Source organism: Vanacampus margaritifer, chromosome 11 (assembly GCF_051991255.1).
Source record: "Vanacampus margaritifer isolate UIUO_Vmar chromosome 11, RoL_Vmar_1.0, whole genome shotgun sequence".
NCBI classification, from domain to species: domain Eukaryota; kingdom Metazoa; phylum Chordata; class Actinopteri; order Syngnathiformes; family Syngnathidae; genus Vanacampus; species Vanacampus margaritifer.
Window position 1 is genome coordinate 10,991,361 of NC_135442.1, and position 19,952 is coordinate 11,011,312.

At 41.0% G+C, this 19,952-nt stretch overlaps 1 protein-coding gene across 1 annotated transcript; it reads left to right on the forward strand.

Moving 5' to 3' along the window:
• Positions 1 to 414: 414 nt before the first annotated feature.
• sona (SON DNA and RNA binding protein a) lies at positions 415 to 9,239 on the forward strand. The gene is made up of 10 exons (XM_077580309.1): positions 415 to 579; positions 1,943 to 2,028; positions 2,141 to 2,345; positions 2,655 to 2,713; positions 2,827 to 4,668; positions 4,770 to 5,364; positions 5,951 to 6,474; positions 6,554 to 7,032; positions 7,096 to 7,188; positions 8,103 to 9,239. Exons 2-9 carry the CDS (start codon positions 2,001 to 2,003, stop codon positions 7,168 to 7,170), a joined length of 3,807 nt encoding a protein of 1,268 aa, XP_077436435.1. The 5' UTR covers positions 415 to 579; positions 1,943 to 2,000; the 3' UTR covers positions 7,171 to 7,188; positions 8,103 to 9,239.
• The last annotated feature ends 10,713 nt before the right edge of the window (positions 9,240 to 19,952 follow it).

The following is a 19,952-nucleotide window of genomic DNA, read 5'->3' on the forward strand; positions in this document are numbered from 1 at the left end:
ATAAACCACCTACTTGAAGATTTGAAGATCAAAAATCTTCTGTTTATCCCATTTAACATTATTTTTTCTTTCTACCGGCGTCCAGTGAATGCTTTTCTCAATATTTCCAGTTAAAAAAATAAATTAAACGCATATAAGCAAACTGTGTGTCGTATTAGTTTCATTGCCAATGTGCTTATCCATCCATCTATCTATCTATCTATCTATCTATCTATCTATCTATCTATCTATCTATCTATCTATCTATCTATCTATCTATCTATCTATCTATCTATCTATCTATCTATATCCATACATCCATACATCCATACATCCATACATCCATACATCCATACATCCATACATCCATACATCCATACATCCATACATCCATACATCCATCACGGAGTTGCCCGGGCAACTGTCTGCCACTCAACGCGCGCAGCAATGCATGCCGGGATACTTTCCTGTCATGGCGGAAGAGTTAGCTGGCTAGCGTTGTCGGTGCGCGATTGTTCGGCTTCGCACGTTTTGGGAACTACGACTGCAGCACTTGAAAAGAAATCTACTCTCCCACTATTGCTTCTAAACTTTCACAGGGTAAACATGCGTCACAAATTATAAGCACATTTGACGATTTAACCAAGTAGCTTTGTTGAAACGCGCAATAGCTACAAGCGAAAACGGACTTTGCGCAAGGTTGTTAAATAACTACGAGCATGCTATCTAGCTAGCTAGCTGTGTTAGCGAGACGAATAGGTTGTGAATGACCGTGGAGGCCGCAATCCTGTAGCATTATGTTTATTATCTGTTACTGGCACTTTGGCTTTCCAAGTCCTGTAAGCAAAGTCAATCTCTTTTGTTTTTAGGAAAATGGTCTTACAAATGTTCTATTTGTCCGCTAGCACCGTGACCTCCAATTATTTTTTGAATGAATGTTAAAGCTAGCTTACAGCAACGCAGGCCCGCTGGCGATCAGTAACTTGTAAACTGAGTTGCTTTTGCAAACTATGTGGGATTTTTGGTTTACTTAGTCAACTTTTCCCGACATGTACTTATGTTAGCACTCCTATAAAAACAAATGTGTGCAGATATGACTGGCCAATGTCACAAATTGATTGTCAAAACAACACGTCGTGGTTGGCTGGTAGCGCGGCAACGTTAACTTGTCGCCGTGCTTGTCATCGGAAAGCCGATGTCGTTTCATTCTTGTAGTGAAACAAGTTTCAGTAAAAATAACTTGTCTTAAGTCGAACAGACGTATTTCATTTATGTGGGCGTGATCAAGAGTCACTTTCGTAATTTCAAAGAGATCTGTTGGAAAAGCGTATAATTAAAATAGTGTTGTGCGGTCAAAAGATATGCGGTTCATAAAATGGATGGATGGACCCAAGTACGTTTTCTTACTTTATAGTTATATATAGTTATATAATATCCACTGCTTCGAAAACCAGGATTTTATTGAGGTTGCATTATTTTGCAGACTTTTGACTAATATGCACGCTTTGTAAAATAGAAAATATTTCGATTAGAGATTCAAACTATGCTAACTCCTCAAGTATCATCCAGACATTATCATGGTGATGTGACCGATTCAATGTTTACATTAGTCATAGCGGGGTTTCCCTAAATTTAGGGTCAGTGTTGTCACATTTTATTGGGGTACATTCCTCTGTTATGAATGTATGTACATTGACATCTATGTGAATGTCCGCAAAATTTAAGTCAAGTCAGCAGTGCACTTCTTGAATGTTTGAGACATTTAACCATAAATCCAAAATAAATAAAGGTGAAGATCTTCGACAACCGAAAAGACTGCAGTTACCTTGACTTAACTCTGGTGTATGTGTAGATGTATTTGATGATGTTTGGGTCCCGTAGAGGAATCACCTTTTTAATTTGGTTCTTGGGCTTAAAATGTTTGAGAAAAGACTCAGTGATTGTGGTGTTGACTCTTCTCTAGTGACGGGACCCTTTTATTATTAAGAGGATCCTTTACGATTGCAGCTGCAAGCGGTCAGATGGAGTGCACAGTGGACGTTCCAGCTGGTGAGTGATGATTAGGGTGTAAAAAAAGACCCCGCTTCTTTTCTCCATTTGTCATAAAATTACACAGTGTAGCCATACTTTATAAAATGTGAAATTCCGGGTGTCTGTTCAGGTGAGGATGAGACAACAGAAAAAGATGACGTGAATTGCACAGACGGGACTGAACAGCCCCATAAGAAAAACAAGAAGCACAAAAAGCACAAGAACAAGAAGAAGAAAAAGAAGAGGAAGGGTGAAAAGGAAAGCAGCTCAGACTCTGGCGCTGATTCTGAGGCGGAGACAGCGACTCTGAAACCTGTCCGCACTACTAGAGCCAGGTCAGAAAAGTTGTTTTTATGGTCTTACTTTGTGGATCCACCATTTTCCGGGTGTGACGTCCGCTTAAACGAAGCAAAAAACAAAAAAACTAACAACATTTTTTTTGACAAGTCTTCGAATATGTGAATCCGTGGGTGATGAACTCTGAGTATGCGGTGGTGCACTGTACTCTAAAATTATTAATCTTATGTAATCTTACTTCAATTTAGCCTCCTATGTTAGTAATTAGTTATCTAAATTAACAATGAATGTATTGCTCAATACGTTTCGTGTGGAAATTCTGAAACCATCTGCCCTTGCTTTCGCAGTGCAAGGCTGGCCGCAAAAGTTGGAGATCATGCTGGGCAGAAGGAAGAGGCTAAAACAGGTAGGACGCTTGTGAGAATGATAAATTCTTATTTTTGATTGATTTTTGTCAAATCAAAAAATAAACAATATAAGAAAAATAGAATAAAAAAAGCTCATTAATTGTCTTGTCAGATTGTGTGGACAAGGAGGGAGATGCAAAATCTAAAAAACACAAAAGACATGCTGCTAAGAAGAAGAAAAAGAAGAAGAAGAAGGATGAAAAGAAATCCCAGTCTCGCTCTTCATCTGATAGCAGTACTGGCTCAGGTTCCGATTCGGAAACGGAGGGGCGTGCAGGGACAGGGGATGGCAAATCCTCTCCCGCGGTAGCACCTGGACAGCATGAGCCAGTGACCCTAATGTCAACACCAAACAACAAAGGGGATGAGAAAGATGTTCCCAGTCTGCTGAATCCTGAACCAATTGAAGACAAGAAAGAGAGCATAACTGAAATGGAAGTTCCGCAAAGTGCAGAGAAGACCACAAACGATAGTCATACCAATGGGACAGAAAAGGATATAAAATCCCCTCTGCCTAGCTTGGATGAGGTAACACAGACGGGAACAGTTCAGATTAAAGAAGAAGCCAGTCTAGGAGATGGTACTTTGTGTCATGCCAATGAACTTCCTGACATTATTCCTAAACAGGAAGGTAATGCACCGAGAGATGAGCCAATAGAGAAAGATGAATCCAATTTAATGCAGCAGGCAACGGTAAAAGAGTCTGATTCACCCAGGCCAGCGTCTCTTCTCCCTATTATGGGCCCAGATATTAAGCAATCTGAGTCAAGAGTTAGTCGGTCACCAAGTCCCCCTAAACAGCAGAATGATGATCAAACAGTAGTGGCCGCTGAAGAACCGCCAGAAAATCATTCAAGAGCAGCCTCAAAGGACAAGCAATCTCCCACTCGTCTAAAAAATCGGCGGCTCTCGCGTTCCATCTCTCGCTCTCAATCTCCTAAACCTAGGAAGAAGTCTGTCTCCCCACGCTCCAAGTCTCCCAAGAGAGCTCGCCGTCGGTCGTGGTCCACTTCTCGGTCGCGCACGCCCAAGAAGAAGTCATTAAGGTCTCCACGGAGGTCCAGGTCGCCAAAACGTAGAAGAAGTGCTTCTGTCTCCCCGAGGCGACGCCGAAGTTCCCCGTCTACTAAAAGAAGATCCTCAAGATCACCCAAACGTGGCGGACGCAGGTCGCGCTCTTTGTCTCGCTCTCCGAGGAAAAGCCGGAGATCAAAGTCCCGCTCACGAGGGCGCTTGAGGCGCTCCCGGACACGCTCGCCTAGACGTGGAGGTGCAAGCGGTAGACGGTCGCGGTCACGCTCTTTTGCCAGGGCTCGTCGCTCCAGATCCAGGCGCCCTTATCGCCGCTCCAGGTCACGTTCCTTGGCGAAACGCAGGCGCACAAAGAGTCGATCACTGTCTCGACATAGAAGGTCGCCACCTCCCAGATCACGCCGCTCTCGCTCCAGATCTGTCCGCAGGACCAGGCGAACCCGATCACGCTCCGTCACAGCCTACAAACGTCAGCGGCGCTCCAGATCAAGGAGTCCCCGCAAACGGACCAAATCACGAACTCCTGCTTCTCGCTGGCGCTCCAAATCCAGATCTCTGGTCAGAAGGCGTTCTCGCTCCCCTGCCAGGAGAAAGCGGTCTCCGCCGCGGTCTAGCAAACGCTCAAAATCCCGCTCGTTGCCTAGAAGGCACAGGTCAAAGTCACGCTCACCATTGCCGAGCAGAAAGAAGTCCAAATCGCCAAGGATCCGCGTCAGAAGGTCAAAGTCAAAATCTGTCTCTGTTGGCTTGCGCAGATCCAAGTCCAGATCCCGGTCTGCGTCAAGTGATAGGCCATCTGATAAGTCATCCCATGCCAGATCCGCCTCACCCCTTCAGGAGGAGAAGACGACTTCTCCTCCCCAGGCGGAGCAAGCATCCCCAGAAAAGATGGCCGAAGTAGATGAAACTGTTCCTGCAGCAGGTGAGAATAATTGGGATTTTATATTGACACACATCACAAAAAGTGAATTTGAAAATTGCATTCTACTACACTGCGATGTTGATACCTTGTTTATGTTACAGGTGGCTGGAAACCTGTGACCTCACTGGTTGCTTCCAGTTCTCCACCTGTTACCTCTGTGGATGAAGTGGAGGAGCAGCCTCAGGACCCTGATGCCATCCCAGAAGAAGAGGAAGAAGAACAACGGGAGGAGGAGGAGGCGGCTGAGGCTGAGGCTGAGGCTGAGGAAGCAGTGGAGGCTGAGACTGAGGCGGCTGAGGCTGAGGCTGAGGCTGAGGAAGCAGTGGAGGCTGAGACTGAGGCGGCTGAGGAGGTTGAGACTGAGGAGGCTGAGACTGAGGCGGCTGAGGAGGCTGAGGAGGCTGAGGAGGCAGAGGAGGCAGAGGAGGCAGAGGAGGCTGAGGCTAGCATATGCCAGGAACAGGATGTTTCAAGGACCGGTTCTGGCTCCCCAGAACCTGTCACTAGACCAGAGGGATCTGAAGGTTCTGAAGACGTAGATGAAGAAATAGAAGGTTCTTCGCTGGCGCCAAACATGATAGAAAAATCCCAGGAAAGCCCCTCGCGTTCAGCATCTCCAGGAAGGCAGAGCAAAGAGTGTTCGCCTTCACCCGCAGAGCACAGGGAACCTTCGCGTTCAGCTTCACCCCGAAAGAGGTTTGTTTGCAAGGAACACCAAAAGGGTTTCTGTGGGTCACTAAAAAACATTAATTAGATTTTGCAAAAAAAAAAAAAAGGCCTTTAATGGCATTAAATACGATGTCCAGTGGCATTCAAATTTAAATTGTTGTTCATGCTTTATTTTTACACACAATGTTGTACGAGGGGTCACTGTAACACAATTTACCAATAACAAATGTGATTTAAAAAATATATATATATATATTTGTGGGGACTGGTTACTAGTTTTACTTTTATGACCTAAATGGCCTGGAGTTGCTTCATGTATATATAAATATAAATTGCTTTGAATTTGAAAAGAACAATTTTCAATTTTGCAATTTTCTAAATAATAGCTGTATGCTGAAAAACTCAATTTGGACTATTGAGCTGTTGGTGTAATGCCACAAGATGGCGCCAAAACTTTGGCTAAAAGGAAAGTAGTAATTGTGACAAAGAAGTATGTCAAACTGATACATTTCGACTGAGATCTTTGTACTCTATAAAGGGGAGGAACTAAGTCAAAAGTCTTAAGTATGAACTCCATCATAATCAATGTAATCGTTCTCATCATCATCTTCAGGTCAAAGTCTCCAGTGAGGAAGAGAGAATCTGTCTCACCATCCGACAAGAAGAAGCGGCGGTCAAAATCGCGGAGTCCCAGCCGGCGCAGAAGATCCAGCCCTTCTCGTTTGGCCACACGACGCAAGCGATCCCGTTCAAAATCTCGAACCAGGGCGCGCCGATCCAAGTCTCGCTCTCCAGTCCGCAAAAGACGCTCCCGCTCGCCCAACAGGGGGAGGAAAAGATCCAAGTCCACGGACAGGAACAAGCGGTCTCGCAGCCGATCCGCCGGCCGCAAGAGAAGGTCTCGTTCAGGTGACAGGGGTCGGAGGTCCAGGTCTCGCTCCTCTGACCGAAGACGCCGATCACGATCCAGAGGTCGAGGGAAGCGCCCGGTGTTTCGCAGTCGCTCATTTGATCGAAGGGACAGATGGAAAAGGGAGCCCAGCCACTCTCCTGTTCTGATTCTCCGCAAGCAGCGCCGCTCTGGCTCGCGGACACGGCGTAGCGCCAGCAAGTCGCCGCCGAGGCTCACTGACCTGGGTAAAACTTTTCACGTGCTTGCATCACAGGAAAGTGACAACGTAGAACAAGTGTTTACGTGATTTATTTTGTTTTCCAGATAAAGACCAGTTACTGGAGATAGCCAAGGCCAACGCAGCTGCCATGTGTGCCAAAGCGGGGGTGCCCATCCCCGAGAGTCTGCGGCCAAAAGCCATCCTCCAGCTTCCCCTGCCGACACCGTCGGCCGGCCCCCTCTCCCTCCCTCTGCCGTTACCCCTCCCCATGGGCATGGGGATGCCAAATATGCCCAACATAGGTCCAATGGGGTTGCCCACTATTCCAGGAATGCCCAACATGTCCAACATCACCATGAGCGCCGCCATGGCAAGTATGACGGCGGCCACCATGACGGCAGCCTTGACCAACATGGGGGCCTTGGCGGCCATGCCCCCCCTGGCCCCCCTCCCCACCATCACAAACAAACCTCCCCCGTGTCTCGCGCCACCAACCCCATCCTTGAACCTGGACCACATCGAGGAAGCGAAAAGGAAGGTCACTCAGCAAGCGAATATCCACACCATAAAGGAGCTGACAGAGGTAAAAGAGGTTGATGCATGATGCTTTGGAGTGTGCCCGTAACCGTTTTTTATTTTTCTCCAGAAATGTAAGATGATTGCCAACAGTAAGGAGGAGATGGCTGTAGCTAAACCTCACGTCTCGGATGATGAATTCTAAACTCTTCAAGTCTTTAAGGTAAACACAGCAACCTTCTTTCCAGAGCGCGACGTTATGTTCTTTTCAGGCCAATTCTGATTCGTAGTAGTCAAGAAGGTTGATAACCGATATTTGGAGCAGATATTAATTTTCAGTAAAAAGAAGGAAAAATATTGACATCCATTTTTTTAAATACAAATGCCAATATTGACTTTGTTGTAATGTTTTAAAGCATGTTGAACAATTTTTCTGACTTTTCAAAAAAAATATATATATATATATATTTTTAAATCTTAGGCAATAGACATCCTTTTAAATTTCTAACAAAATGTTCAGGGAGCTCCCAATGTCATCAGTACGTCTTAAAATGTTAAATAGAAACTTAAACAAGTAAATACCACAGCTCTCTATAGTTTTCTACAATAAATATATTCTATAAAATAAAAAAATACCTTAAATCTTAAACTTTTCACTGTTTTTGCTTAATGTCGAACAAAAACAAATAGTTCAGAAGGTTCCCAGGGTCCGCAGCATCTCTTATGTCTCTCCCCCCAACATTGCCATGAGAGATCATCACTATGCTGTGGGTAATTTTCTAATTTCACCTAATTTGTCTGTTAATTATTTACTACAAATGATGTGTCTGTGTCCAACTCTCTATGCCAGTGATGGATATTGACGGGCAGAAAAATTAAATGATCTTCCACTAGATGGCAGAAGGTACACAGTTAAAACTGTGCATCCTTTGTTGTGACAGTAAAGGTTGGGTAACATTGAACTGTTGTCACATCAGGATTTGTTTTTAAATATAAATATTTGTGGCATGTTAGCGTAGTCGTTTCATGCTTGTTTTTCCAGCTATCGGTATTGATTTTAAACTAGCAAACATCTCACGCGTTTTTTGCATCAACCCATCAGACTTGTTAATGAATGTCATGTTTCTTTCTCTGCAGGCGCTGGCTGACTAGAAGTTAGAAAAACGATGTGAAGATACATTTTTTTCCCCTTCTTAGGACCCGCACAGGAACACCTAACAAAACAAAACAAAAAAAAGGATATTTTTTTTCAGGACAATGTGCCCACTGTAGTTCCCGGTTGGAAGTCACGTGGCGTGGCTGAGCCTCACACAAGAGACGAGCATCTCGGTTGCTTACAAGTCTGCCCCAGGTTGCTTCCGTTTGCGCGGCCGGGTCATGTGATACCACTCAAGAAACTGGACACGGTGACTTCTCGTGTGCATGATTGTAAAACTATAGTGCGAATGTGAGTGTGTGTGGGTGTATATAGTGATTTTCACCAACATCCCCTCAGTGTTGCTACTTGCTCAAGCAATCACTGTTGTAAAGACTAAAACCAAACTCACTAGTGGCGCCGTTTTTTTTTTGTTTTTGTAAAAGCTTAGTTAGTCTAAATTGGTTTTACTTAAGCTTTCTTAAAGGACCGTGTAAAGTGGACACTGCTTCCTTGTTCTGCTGTATTCCCTAGTTTATGCGTTTGTGTTTTTTTAAAACAGTTTCAGTTGATTTTTATGCGCGATTTGTTGACACAAGCTTGGGTACCATTCAGTTGCAAAAAGTATGAGAATAACCAAGAGGAGCAGATTAGACGGAGTAACATTTCCCTGTCACAAAACACATCAAAATTCAATTAGTTCTGCCCTGTTTGTGATTTATATTTCTTTTAAAGTGGCAGCTAAATTTAACTCGGAGATGCACGCACAGAGGAAATAATTCATCATTTGACAAACTGTAGGACTACTTTATTTGAAGTGATAGTGGATTTGAAAGCTTGAGGCCTCGCTAGCTGTGATTTCAACAGTGGGTCGGACAATCACTTCTTGTTGTTGGCAACCTATTAATCTCGTTCATCACCATAGAATTTCGATCCATGTCAATTGACTGCAGTGGAAAATGAGTAAGCTGCCAAGGCCGTCTTAACTGTGGAAGGTAACGCATAGATTTTCTTGTTCCTATTGTGTCTGCTTCTCCATCAACACACAAATTCCTTTGAGGTGATCTTTATTGCTGTTTTCCAAGACAGGAGAGAGAAAAAATAAAAGAGGAACATGCATTTTGGGATTTTTTGGGAGGGGGGGGGGGGGGCAATTTGAATAAGACATTGCTTGTTCTGTATATAAATATGATAATGATTATTAAAAACTTCATTGATCTGTACATATTCATGTCCTTGCGTGTTGTGTTCTCAGCATGACAGCACATTTAAAATAGTTTCTAGTTTGTTGGGGGGGGGGGGGTCATCTCACAAGACTCACATTGAGCATTTTTCACATTTACCTGTTAATTGACCAGATCATTCGAATAACCTTTAAAAAGTACAACAAAGTGAATATAAGACAAAACAAAAGTGTTGCTTTTTAAAGAATTTCTCTGTGTTTTTAATATCAAAACCAATAATAGTTAAATATTTGAAAAATGATTTGCAGTGACAATTTTGTCATCCCCAAACAGGCTCAGTTAACACCACAATCATTTTTGGGAATTGCCGAAGAGACCTTTTAAGCATATTTTCCGGCTGTGATATGTCATGGTCTGTTTTCTTAATGTGACATTTGAATGATATTTATTAACCTGTGAATATTAGGCTGTAACACTCCATACTGTCATCTTGTGGTCAAATCACGTAATTGCAGGATGTATTGAGGCGAGCAAGTTCTCAACTGTTCCGTTGAGGGTAAAATTCACGTTTTTATTTTTATTTTTAGATAATTTATATATATATATATATATATTTTTTTTTTAAGGGACGTTTTTGTTCTTTTAGTATTTTTTTATTTGGTATATTGTTTTGGTAGAAACTTTAATTTATAAGCACGTTTTTCTCTAAAATATCAATTTCCTTTATTCTTTTTACTTTGTCCTTTTTTTAATTTGTTATTTTCTCATAAATGGATACATCTGACACAAGTTCCCTTTCCACACAAGTTGTGGCAAATTGGCTGATTAAAAATCAAACCATTTAATTAGTATCTGAAGGGGACATAAGGAAAAGTAGAGAAATAGTGGCTCTCTGTAGTGCCTGTCCATCCATCAAGCATAGTTTGAGAGAGCAAAACCTTTGTCATCGCTCACTCATGCAGCATCCCTGGTTGTCGTGGTAAATAAATCCAGACTGCCACTGATTTAGCAGTAGGCCTATGGGGCGAGATGAGGACTGTCTCACTTACAAAAGACCGGTCTCTAAAACCAGAGTGATTACAGAAAGATGTGACAGTTTGATACCTGGGAATTTCTTTTTTGTTGTTGTTGGAAAAAAAGCATAATAATCCACCCCTTACAACCGGAGTATAAATCCTGCATTTATTTAGACGAGCTCCTCAACTAATTTTAAGTGTCACTTGTCTTGAAAGCTCTTTCGCTATTTGCATTCTTCAGACTACCACAGACACATCGCAATTAAAAGGATGCCAGCTTTCATCAGGCATGAACAAGCGGGGCTCCTCGTGCACAGCCAAGAGGTGCCGATTTCCATTGTTCAATGCGACAATCAGGCCCCGGCAGGTTTAGATGGGGTGGCATCATAAATATCAACTAAAACCCAATGTGACGTTGAGAGGTTGTGCAGCCTTGAGCGCCCAGCTGCAGATCCCCTGATGAAATCCTATGCCGCAGTCAGAGCCCATAAGTAGGACCTGGCGGCAAGATTTAACAGCTGTCACGACCACCTTATTGTCAGCGTGTGCCACCAAAAGAAGATGAATGGTGAAATACGTTGGGTTCGAGGAGCACTGTCTGATAGGCTCGTGTGGAGTGGCCGCATGCCTCGTTGCTTTTTGAATTGCTGGATTCATTCAGTGCTCTTCTAAAAATAGCAGGCATTACAGAAACATTGCTTTAAAAAAAAAAACATCCAACCGAAGAGGTCAGTGAATGAATTCATCCCCAGAAAGTCAACCTCATGTTCTCCCCACAGAATGGTTTTCACCAAAAGTGGATGAAAACAATGCAAAATGTCTATAGTACCAATTTCCATTGAATCGAATGGAGAATATGTAACAAGGCACATATTAGGCATATTTTTGAACATATTAAGACGTATTAAATTGTGAACATGTGACATGATGGCATACATTGGTCAAAATACACACCATGTCTCCCTCCTTCAGCGCAGCTGAATCTAATGATCAGCTCGTCAGCGAGCTTTGCAGAAGCCTGATAACGATCCTGATCATGGATCAGGTGTGTTGGTGGAGAGAAACGTGGAAAACAGGCTCTCAAGGATTGAACTTGGCTACCCCTGTGCTAGGCCTATGGCGTTAGCGTCCACCCAGCTCATAAGAAACAAAAACATTCCCTCGCAATGTTAGTGTTATCTTGTGTGGTGTAATGTTAGCAAGTCAAAGTTTTATTTTTTTCTTCCATGTCACCTTATGGCACTGCTCTTCAATTAGTCTCAAGTGTACCTCAGTTGATGAGCTAATATTCCTTCTGCACTCTATGACAATGAGCGCGTCACTGCCACCTACTGTAGTGGATGTACAATTACAGTTTACTCTATTACAGCAAAGAAATAAAAAAGAAATAAAACAAAGTGTGTTCCCTGAGGCCACACACACTATAAAACGTTGAGCGCCTTCTCTTGCAATCTGGCGCAATTGTGACTTGCAGTTAACTAGCTAGCTATACTTGAGCTACTCCTGCTCAGTGGAGAGCGGATATAAAGGTTTGATTTTTCATTATTTTGAAGCTGCTTGGCTTATAATTAGTGCTGTCAAAGTTAAAACGTTAACTGATTAATTAATCACACAAAAATATGAATTAACGCAGATTAATCTCACTATTAATTTTGACCATACATTACCCTTTAGTGTGACAGCGTATGGCTACGTTTAAGATAGCGCAGGTTGTGTTTGAGCAATAAGCATAGTTACATCCATTAATTCATTCACTGCCATTGACGGCTATAGACGTGAAAAAATCATTTGAATTATTTCTGTTAGTTTTACATTTTTTTCCACTTTTGTCAACAAGAGTATGAAAGCCTAGAATTTTTTTATTGTACATTTAGAACAGATATAAAATTTGTGATTAATCGTGAGTTAACTAGTGAAGTCATGCAATTAATTACGATTAAAAATTTTAATCGCCTGACACCCCTAATTTTTAATAATCTTTTCTTTTCTTTTTTTAAATCGCATCAGGCGATTACATTTTTAAATTGTAATTAATTGCATGACTTCAATAGTTAACTTACGATTAATCACAAATTTTATATCTGTTCTAAATGTACAATATGTTTTTCTAGGTTTTCATACTCTAACAAGAGAGGGAAAAAAAAGTTTAACTAATAGAAATAGTTCAAATGAATTTTTGACGTCTATAGCCGTCAATGGCAGTGAATGAGTTAAAGTAAAGCATTTAATAAATGTTTGCGAATCACATTTAGAATATTTGTTCATGTCCAAATATTGGGGTCATTTCCCCCCCCCATTTTAAATTATGCAAATAATTAATTGATTAGGAAAAATAGGAGGATGAGCGTGTTGCAATGGATCAAAAAATGTTGAAGATGTCCTCATAACATTAAATGATAAAAATGTTAATTACCCCCCCCCCCCAATATATCAAATATTATTATTATTATTATTGAATATATTGTAAAGTCAATTTTTGACTTGACTTAAAGCAGTTTTTAGGAAATGTGAGACTCTCATCATCAGGAACAAATGAGTGAGGCTATTGAAAGGAGCTCTTAAAGGTTCATTTCTGTGCCGCTGACCTGCGTGTGCATCGACTGCATCCCGTTTTCGTGGCGTTTGCAAGCATAGGCTACATACGTGGGCTGCAACTTGCATACTGAGCACCGGGTGAGTCATTGGCATTGGCAGATCGATGGCTGAACGGTCGATGGACGCCTGAGTGCTTTGCAACGACCACTCTGTTGTGCAGCCTCTAAAAGGAGGTCACGCGCACTAATTTCTCCTCAGTCCTCCTTGCGCGGCCCATTTTGCTCTCCCATCAACTGCCCACCCATTTGCACACACACACACACACACACACACTGGAGCTTCTTTCTCAATCCGAGGCAAGATTGAGAATGAAGACAGCAGAGGCAGCCAAGAGAGGAGAAACACAAGGATTTGTGGGGAAATGAGGTCCTCCCGCAGATAAGAACTGAGGACAGGAAAAGGAAATCGAGATGCCAGAGGAAGATTTCACTCAGAGAGACTTAGCCCCAAAAAATCAAAGGGTGAGAATGTGATCATCCATCTAAAAGTCGGGGGCGGGGGGGGGGGGGGGGGGCTTGGGCTGTCACTTTGCTGGACCGTCAAAAGTGTTTGTGTGTGTGTGTTTATAAACAGCACTGTGTGTATTTTACTGCCCTAGATGGGACAGTATCATTCCAAGGCAAAAATATTTAAAGGCAGGAGAGTATTCTGCAGCAGTGACATTTAGTGACATTGTAAACTAATGAGTCAAATGGCAAAAATCAAATCCACCTACACAAGATGCGGTTCATAACACTGAAATTCACATCAAGTGCAATATTGTACTTAAAAAGGTAGCATGTTCCATTTTCTACTCTGTAAGCAATTTCCCATGGTTTGAAACAAAGTCGAATATATGCACTTTGTCCAGGAGCCTCTGATAATAATAGCGTGTGTAGCATTGTGGCTTGCTCGCTGCCGGCTGCGCAAAAGCACCCCAAATTGATTCATTTATGAGGCTAAAAAGGAATTTTGTGGGTCAGATATGATAGCGTCCGTGTGGAGACATTGTGTGTTGTGTCCCTTTCCCCCCCCGTGTGAGTGAGAGTGAGAGAGAGACAGCCGCAGGAATGTGTAAGTTAGTTCCAGTCCATTGCATGAGAATGAGTTGAGGTAGGCTCCAGTGCTCGTGTGTGCGTGCGCGTGCGTGCGCGTGTGCGTGCTGTATTTCACAAGAATGGAAGGCTAGAAGTCATCATGTTGTCAACCAAAAAGATCAAGGTTGTTAGCAATGGCCCTCCCCCACCCGTGGCCAATCATTTGATGACACTCAAGGTCTCCAGAGGCAACACGTTCGACTGAGGTTGACTGACGGGCAATAAATATAATGTACTGTAGTTCCTTATCACCTTAATCATTATTGTTATAGCGAAAATGTCCTTTGTTTTTGCCTTTGTCAATTAATTTCATCCATGAGCCTTTGGTGTTGATTTCAAATGTATTTATTTTTGGTATAAGTACAGCATGGCTGTTTAGTCAGAAGAAAAAGAAGAAGAACTCCACTTGAATAAAACGAAGCATACATACAGTATTTCTTCTAATATTCTTCTAGACTGTTCTGCCTTTCTGTCAAAATTCTGTCATTTTTGGCAATTTTATGGACTTAATACGGTCATTTTCTGCCTCTTCTTTTTTTGGGATATTTTATGGAATAATATTTTTTGACATTTTTTTTCTGCCATTTTTGTTGTTGCAATTTTCAGGATTTATTCTTTTGTTTTGGACATTGTATAGGTACTTTTTCAAGATTTTCTCTTCTGCCTTTTAAAAATAAATAAATGTAATGACTTTTTTTGGTGTGCAATTTTGCGGATATTTTATGTAAATTTTCAGGAATTCTTCTTTTGTTTTTTTGACATTTTATGGTTACTTTTTAAAACATAATTTCTGGCTTCTTTTTTATGGGCGATTCCTCAAAGACATTTTGTGATAATTTTCTGTCTTTATTCTTTTGTTTTGGACATATTATGGTTACGTTTTGAACATTTTCTTTTCTGCCTTTTTTTCCATTCAATTCTCTAACATTTTGGCAATTTAATGGGCATTTGATGGTAATTTTCTGCTTTTCTTCTTCCTTTTTGGACATTTTCAGGTAATTTTTTAAAAACCTATTCATTTACCTTTCATCTCTCTTTTTCTGACAACCTAAACTTAACTTGACTCTGACATTTTCTGAACATTTAATTATTCTTAAAAAAAAAAAATCTAAATCATTAAGTCATTTAAATATTATTGAATCTAAAAAAAATAAATAAATAAAAGGTAAAAAAATGATTAATTTCTACTACACCTTTTTTAGCGATCCACAGAGAGCCACAGGTTGCAGACCCCTGCTCTATATCATATTCAACATTTTATATTCCCACTGTAATATTCTGAAGAAAAAAAAAACGTCGCCACGGTTAACATCCGAACTAAAAATCTTTTGTGCGTCCAACAAAAATGTTTTTTTCTCAAGCCGCTGCGCATCCCCTGAAGTCTTTTATCAGATGTACGTCTCACACATGCAGTATCTACCCCCCCCCCCCCCACCCAACCCTAAAAAAAAAAAATAGAGCCCTGAGGTGTTTGTATGACTGAGGCGCAGATCTCTGTGCTGACTCACGCTGAAGAACAGGTCGCAGTGACCCAACTTGTAAGGTCATGACACAACAAGATGTTTGTGGCTGTGGGAGTGTGCACGCTTGCCACTTCAGATTCAGCTCAGGGCTCTTGCTCAAGTGCATTGAAAGGATTTCGGCAGCGTGTGTGCTTGCGACTTGATTTGCCCAAAACACACTGTTTAAGGTGTTCTCGACTCCAAATGGCCGTTGTTGTCATTGTGTGGCATCAACAGGAATACTCGACAGTGTTGTACTCTGTGCCACCTGTAACGTTGTAATCAAATATTGAGAGCTGCAATGCGCTAATTAAACATTCATACTTGCCACAAGGCTTCAAGGTGCTCACAGAGTGGCCCTCTTACCGAGACAGGGCAGCTTCTATTCCTGGCACAAAACACTAGAGGGGTTTTCATTTCAACTTCAATCCTTGTTGCCGTCTCGTTGAAAGTTGTTGTTGGTGTTTAAAGTTTAAAACGGACGTCTGTGTAACATTGGTAAGTCAACATTTTGAACAGGTCAGAAATTGTATTAATACATACAGACAAATAAATGGATGTGAAAACGTGTTAGAGGAGATACTGTCATATCTAACAGGACAAAAACATCAATGTAGCTTTAAATGCTGCCTTTGGAGCAGTTGTCATGGTTTGTCATTTGTAAACAAGGCAGTGTTATTTATATAGCACATTTCACACACAAGCTAACGGCGTGCTTTAAATGATTAAATTATTAAAAATGTAATATTTAAAATAATTACATTTTGTTAACAGAAATAAAAAGCAGTTTACTGAAATGACTAAAATAACATCAAGTCCAAGTAAAAGATAAAAAAAAAAAGTCCCCCCCCCCCAAGAGCTCGATGTAAGCATGAGAGTGAATAAAATAAATAAATACAAGTTTTTAACCTGGATTTAGGGTTGACTTCATGTCTATTGCCAGGAAATTCCATTGGTGCGCGGCATAACAGCTACATGCTGCTTCACCATGTTTGGTTAGAACTTTGGGCTGTCTGGAGTCTGGAGACCTTGTTTATATTTGGCAATATATTTATATTGATATATATTTGCCTTATTTAATTATGATAATTATGTATAGTTTTGTGTATTGTTAATTTTATGATGATGAAATGGGTTTGCTATCAAATCAGCATTTTCAGGTACAGAATGTTTACGTTCAATGTTGGTATGTGGCTTACCCTAAATGGCCACCATCTCCCACAATGCATTGCAGCTTTTACATTGCATCGTGCAATGTAGCAGGCTTTTTTTTTTGTGTGTGTGGGGGGGGGGGGGGTATTTTGGAACTGTTCATACTAGACGTCCACCCCAGCGTGACTAAAAACCTGCTCTACTCGCTGACCACTATTTTCACAGTTCGTTTGTGAGTAGCATACATTCTCATGCCATATGGTCTCACAGTGTGGAAATTCACAGTGACGAGGTCAGCATGCTCCAACAAGCCTGGAGGCGGGTTCGGGGTGGTCAAGGCAAGAGTTGAACCACTTGCAGAACAGCCCGCGTCGTTTTCAGGAATATGAGTCTTCATTTCCCCCCACACTTTATCTATCTATCTATCTATCTATCTATCTATCTATCTATCTATCTATCTATTCTATCTATCTATCTATCTATCTATCTATCTATCTATCTATCTATCTATCTATCTATCTATCTATCTATCTATCAAAATGGTTCATTAATAGCATTAATAGAAAGCTGGTACAATGATATGCTGCCAGGTAATCATTGTTTTTGCAAGAGGAAGTGTGCAATCAATGTTACGGGCCACACTTGCATAGTATTGGCCTCCTTATTGGCTAATTGATTGACTGTTAAACTGACTGAACTGGTACATTCAATAGCTGCAGAGCTAAGCTGGTAAAAACATACTCCCGGCCCACAACTTTAGGCACATATGCGCAGTTTAATGAGATCTAGTACAAAAATGATTAGTTTACAAATGCCAGAGAGGTTTTTATGGTTTATTAATGTGGTTTTAGAATTTCTGCTTCCAATATCTTGACTGATTAAGGTAGCTAAATTCTCCCAAATGTTAGAAACAGCTCTCAGTGTAATGCGGCGCAGCAAATACAAACTAACACTACGATTTTGCATTAGCATGTTTGACATTTCTGGAATTATCTTAATTTAATGTTATGTTACCTATAGAATGTTATACGATGCTTCAAATTGACATATTCAAAAATATAATTTTATTAGTATTCATTGTAGTGGCTTAATAAATGTAATTAATAATGAGTCTTTATTGGAATGGTGAGTAAGGGAATTAATGAGATGCACACAATGTTTATCGGTATTATAAATAAACATGAGCCAAATCAAATTGACTAGCCACACTTAGAAGACAAACATAAACACCCCATCTGGGTGTTGCTTATGTAAGAGTTGTGCTTGTCTCTCAAGCCATCCATCCTCTCTGTCTGAGATTTGGACATTGTTGTCCTCAAAGGAATGCCCCTTTTCTTTGATATGCAAATGAAGTGCACACTCTGGACCGAAGAGGCTGCCCTCAACTGAGGTCACTGCACTGCATAAGCAACATTGATGAGTTTGCGTCGAGGGATTTTTCTCTTTAGGGTGAACCCGTTTTTTTTGTTTGAAGGTGTTGCTGGGTTTGAAGTGCACCGGAATATTACATTTAGAGGAAAAAGTTTATTATTATTATTTTTTTAAAATCTGTCCTCATTCAGGTTGAGTGGTCATACAATGTAAACTCCATACTAGCATTAATCATCAATGTGGTGGTGTTATTACCTGTTAACTTAACAAATACGTATTTATATGTTTTTTTTTTCAGAGGCTAGACTTTCATTCCTGTCCCAGGTAGTTATTTACATTAAAATAAATAAATAAATCAGATTGTTATGGTAAAGGAGGGTCCAAAAATGGCTGGTACTGAATGAGTTAATCGATGGGTATTTGAACACAAACGTTGCACCAACACATGTAGCCAATACAGTAAAAACCCAAAATAATAAGTAAAAAAAAAACCCCAGTAACAATAGTCACAGGCATATGTTCTTTATCCTCTGCGAAGAATGACTAATGCAGTACAATGTGTAGCCATATGGCTGTCTTATACTGCCCCCAGGTGGCCCAAGCATACATAACAACATGCATTGTGTGACAAAACGGTTTGATTCTTTTTTTTATTTTTATTTTTTAAATATATCTCATTATTGTATAAAAAATCTAATATTATAGAGCGCTGTTTTTCAAAAGTTTTGGGTGGCTGGAACAGTTTAATGGCATTTCCATTCATTTCAAAGGTGAAAGATGATTTTAGATGAATGTTTTACGTTGCGAGCATTGTCAAAAAACAAATTAAGCTCGTATGTCAGGTGCCACTGTACATTGTCCAATTAATGTACCCAGTGCCCAAATAGGTTGTCCAACCCCTGAAAACAACTTCCTGCTATGGTTTCACCGTGACTTCGACAGCTTGCTGCTGTGGGATGTGAGCTTCTTGATTTCGATATATATAACATACAGTACTGTGCGTGTGCATCTATATTGCACGGCAGCTTAGCTGTGCGTGGACATGAGCGCCGCGCGTCTCCCTCGTTATCTGTGTCAAGAGATTTATGGCCAAAGGTAGCTAGCACCGAGCAACAAAACAAGCCTCTGCCGGGGTTTCCCCCCCGAACGGATATGGCAGCTGGTAAATCAACTGCAGGCACATCCCAGGCAAAATGCTTTTCCCAGTTCCATCAAAAATATCTTCCCCCCCAGCTGGAAAATCCCTGCGCGCACTTCATCCTGTCTGTTTCACTTGTCAGCCCACCCTGTGTTGTGAGCTGCTGCTTGAGGACGGCACACTCGATCCATTCCAGTTTGTCAACTCCGTCAGAATGTATGCACTATTGTGACTATTTGTTCCAAGCAAGCAGGCTCCGTTGTGTTCTTTTAAAGGGTCAGGACGTTGAGAGCCTACAGAGGTTTGGCGTACATCTGTAGTCGTCACTAAAATGTTCAAGGTCTGATTATATAATGCACATAATTATTCATGGAGCGAGCCTCACGTTGAAAAAACAAATGTGTGCATGCGTTTTCATAAATGTCGTTTTGAAAGTGACAAACATTTGCAACAGTATGTAGATCAATCTCTCAAAAGGAGTCATACTGTGCTTTACTCAACCCCCCCTTTAATTCATTTGATGACTTTCATTACCATGATGACAGGGGCAATAATAGGAGGTTGGTCAGAGTAAAAGACAAAAAAACCCAAAAATAAACAGTCTATTAATTTTCACCAAAACTGGTGTGAATAATTCTGAGGCTGGCTGTAAATCATGGAGAAATTTTCTGGAGACTTTTGCAAGTTATTGACATGCTTGAGAAACATAAAGCACAATTTAATGAATAAAATACCACAAGTAGCGGATGATGTCTTTGGCCAGCTAACTAGCACACTCAGTTTGAAAGGGAGATTTTTTTTAAAGTAATTATTGTTAT

Coding starts and splice junctions, on each gene's coding strand:
- sona (XM_077580309.1), top strand. CDS start 2,001: ATGGAGTGCACAGTGGACGTTCCAGCTG. Junction 4,669..4,769: donor TGAAACTGTTCCTGCAGCAG/GTGAGAATAATT, acceptor TTTATGTTACAG/GTGGCTGGAAACCTGTGACC. Junction 7,033..7,095: donor CCATAAAGGAGCTGACAGAG/GTAAAAGAGGTT, acceptor ATTTTTCTCCAG/AAATGTAAGATGATTGCCAA.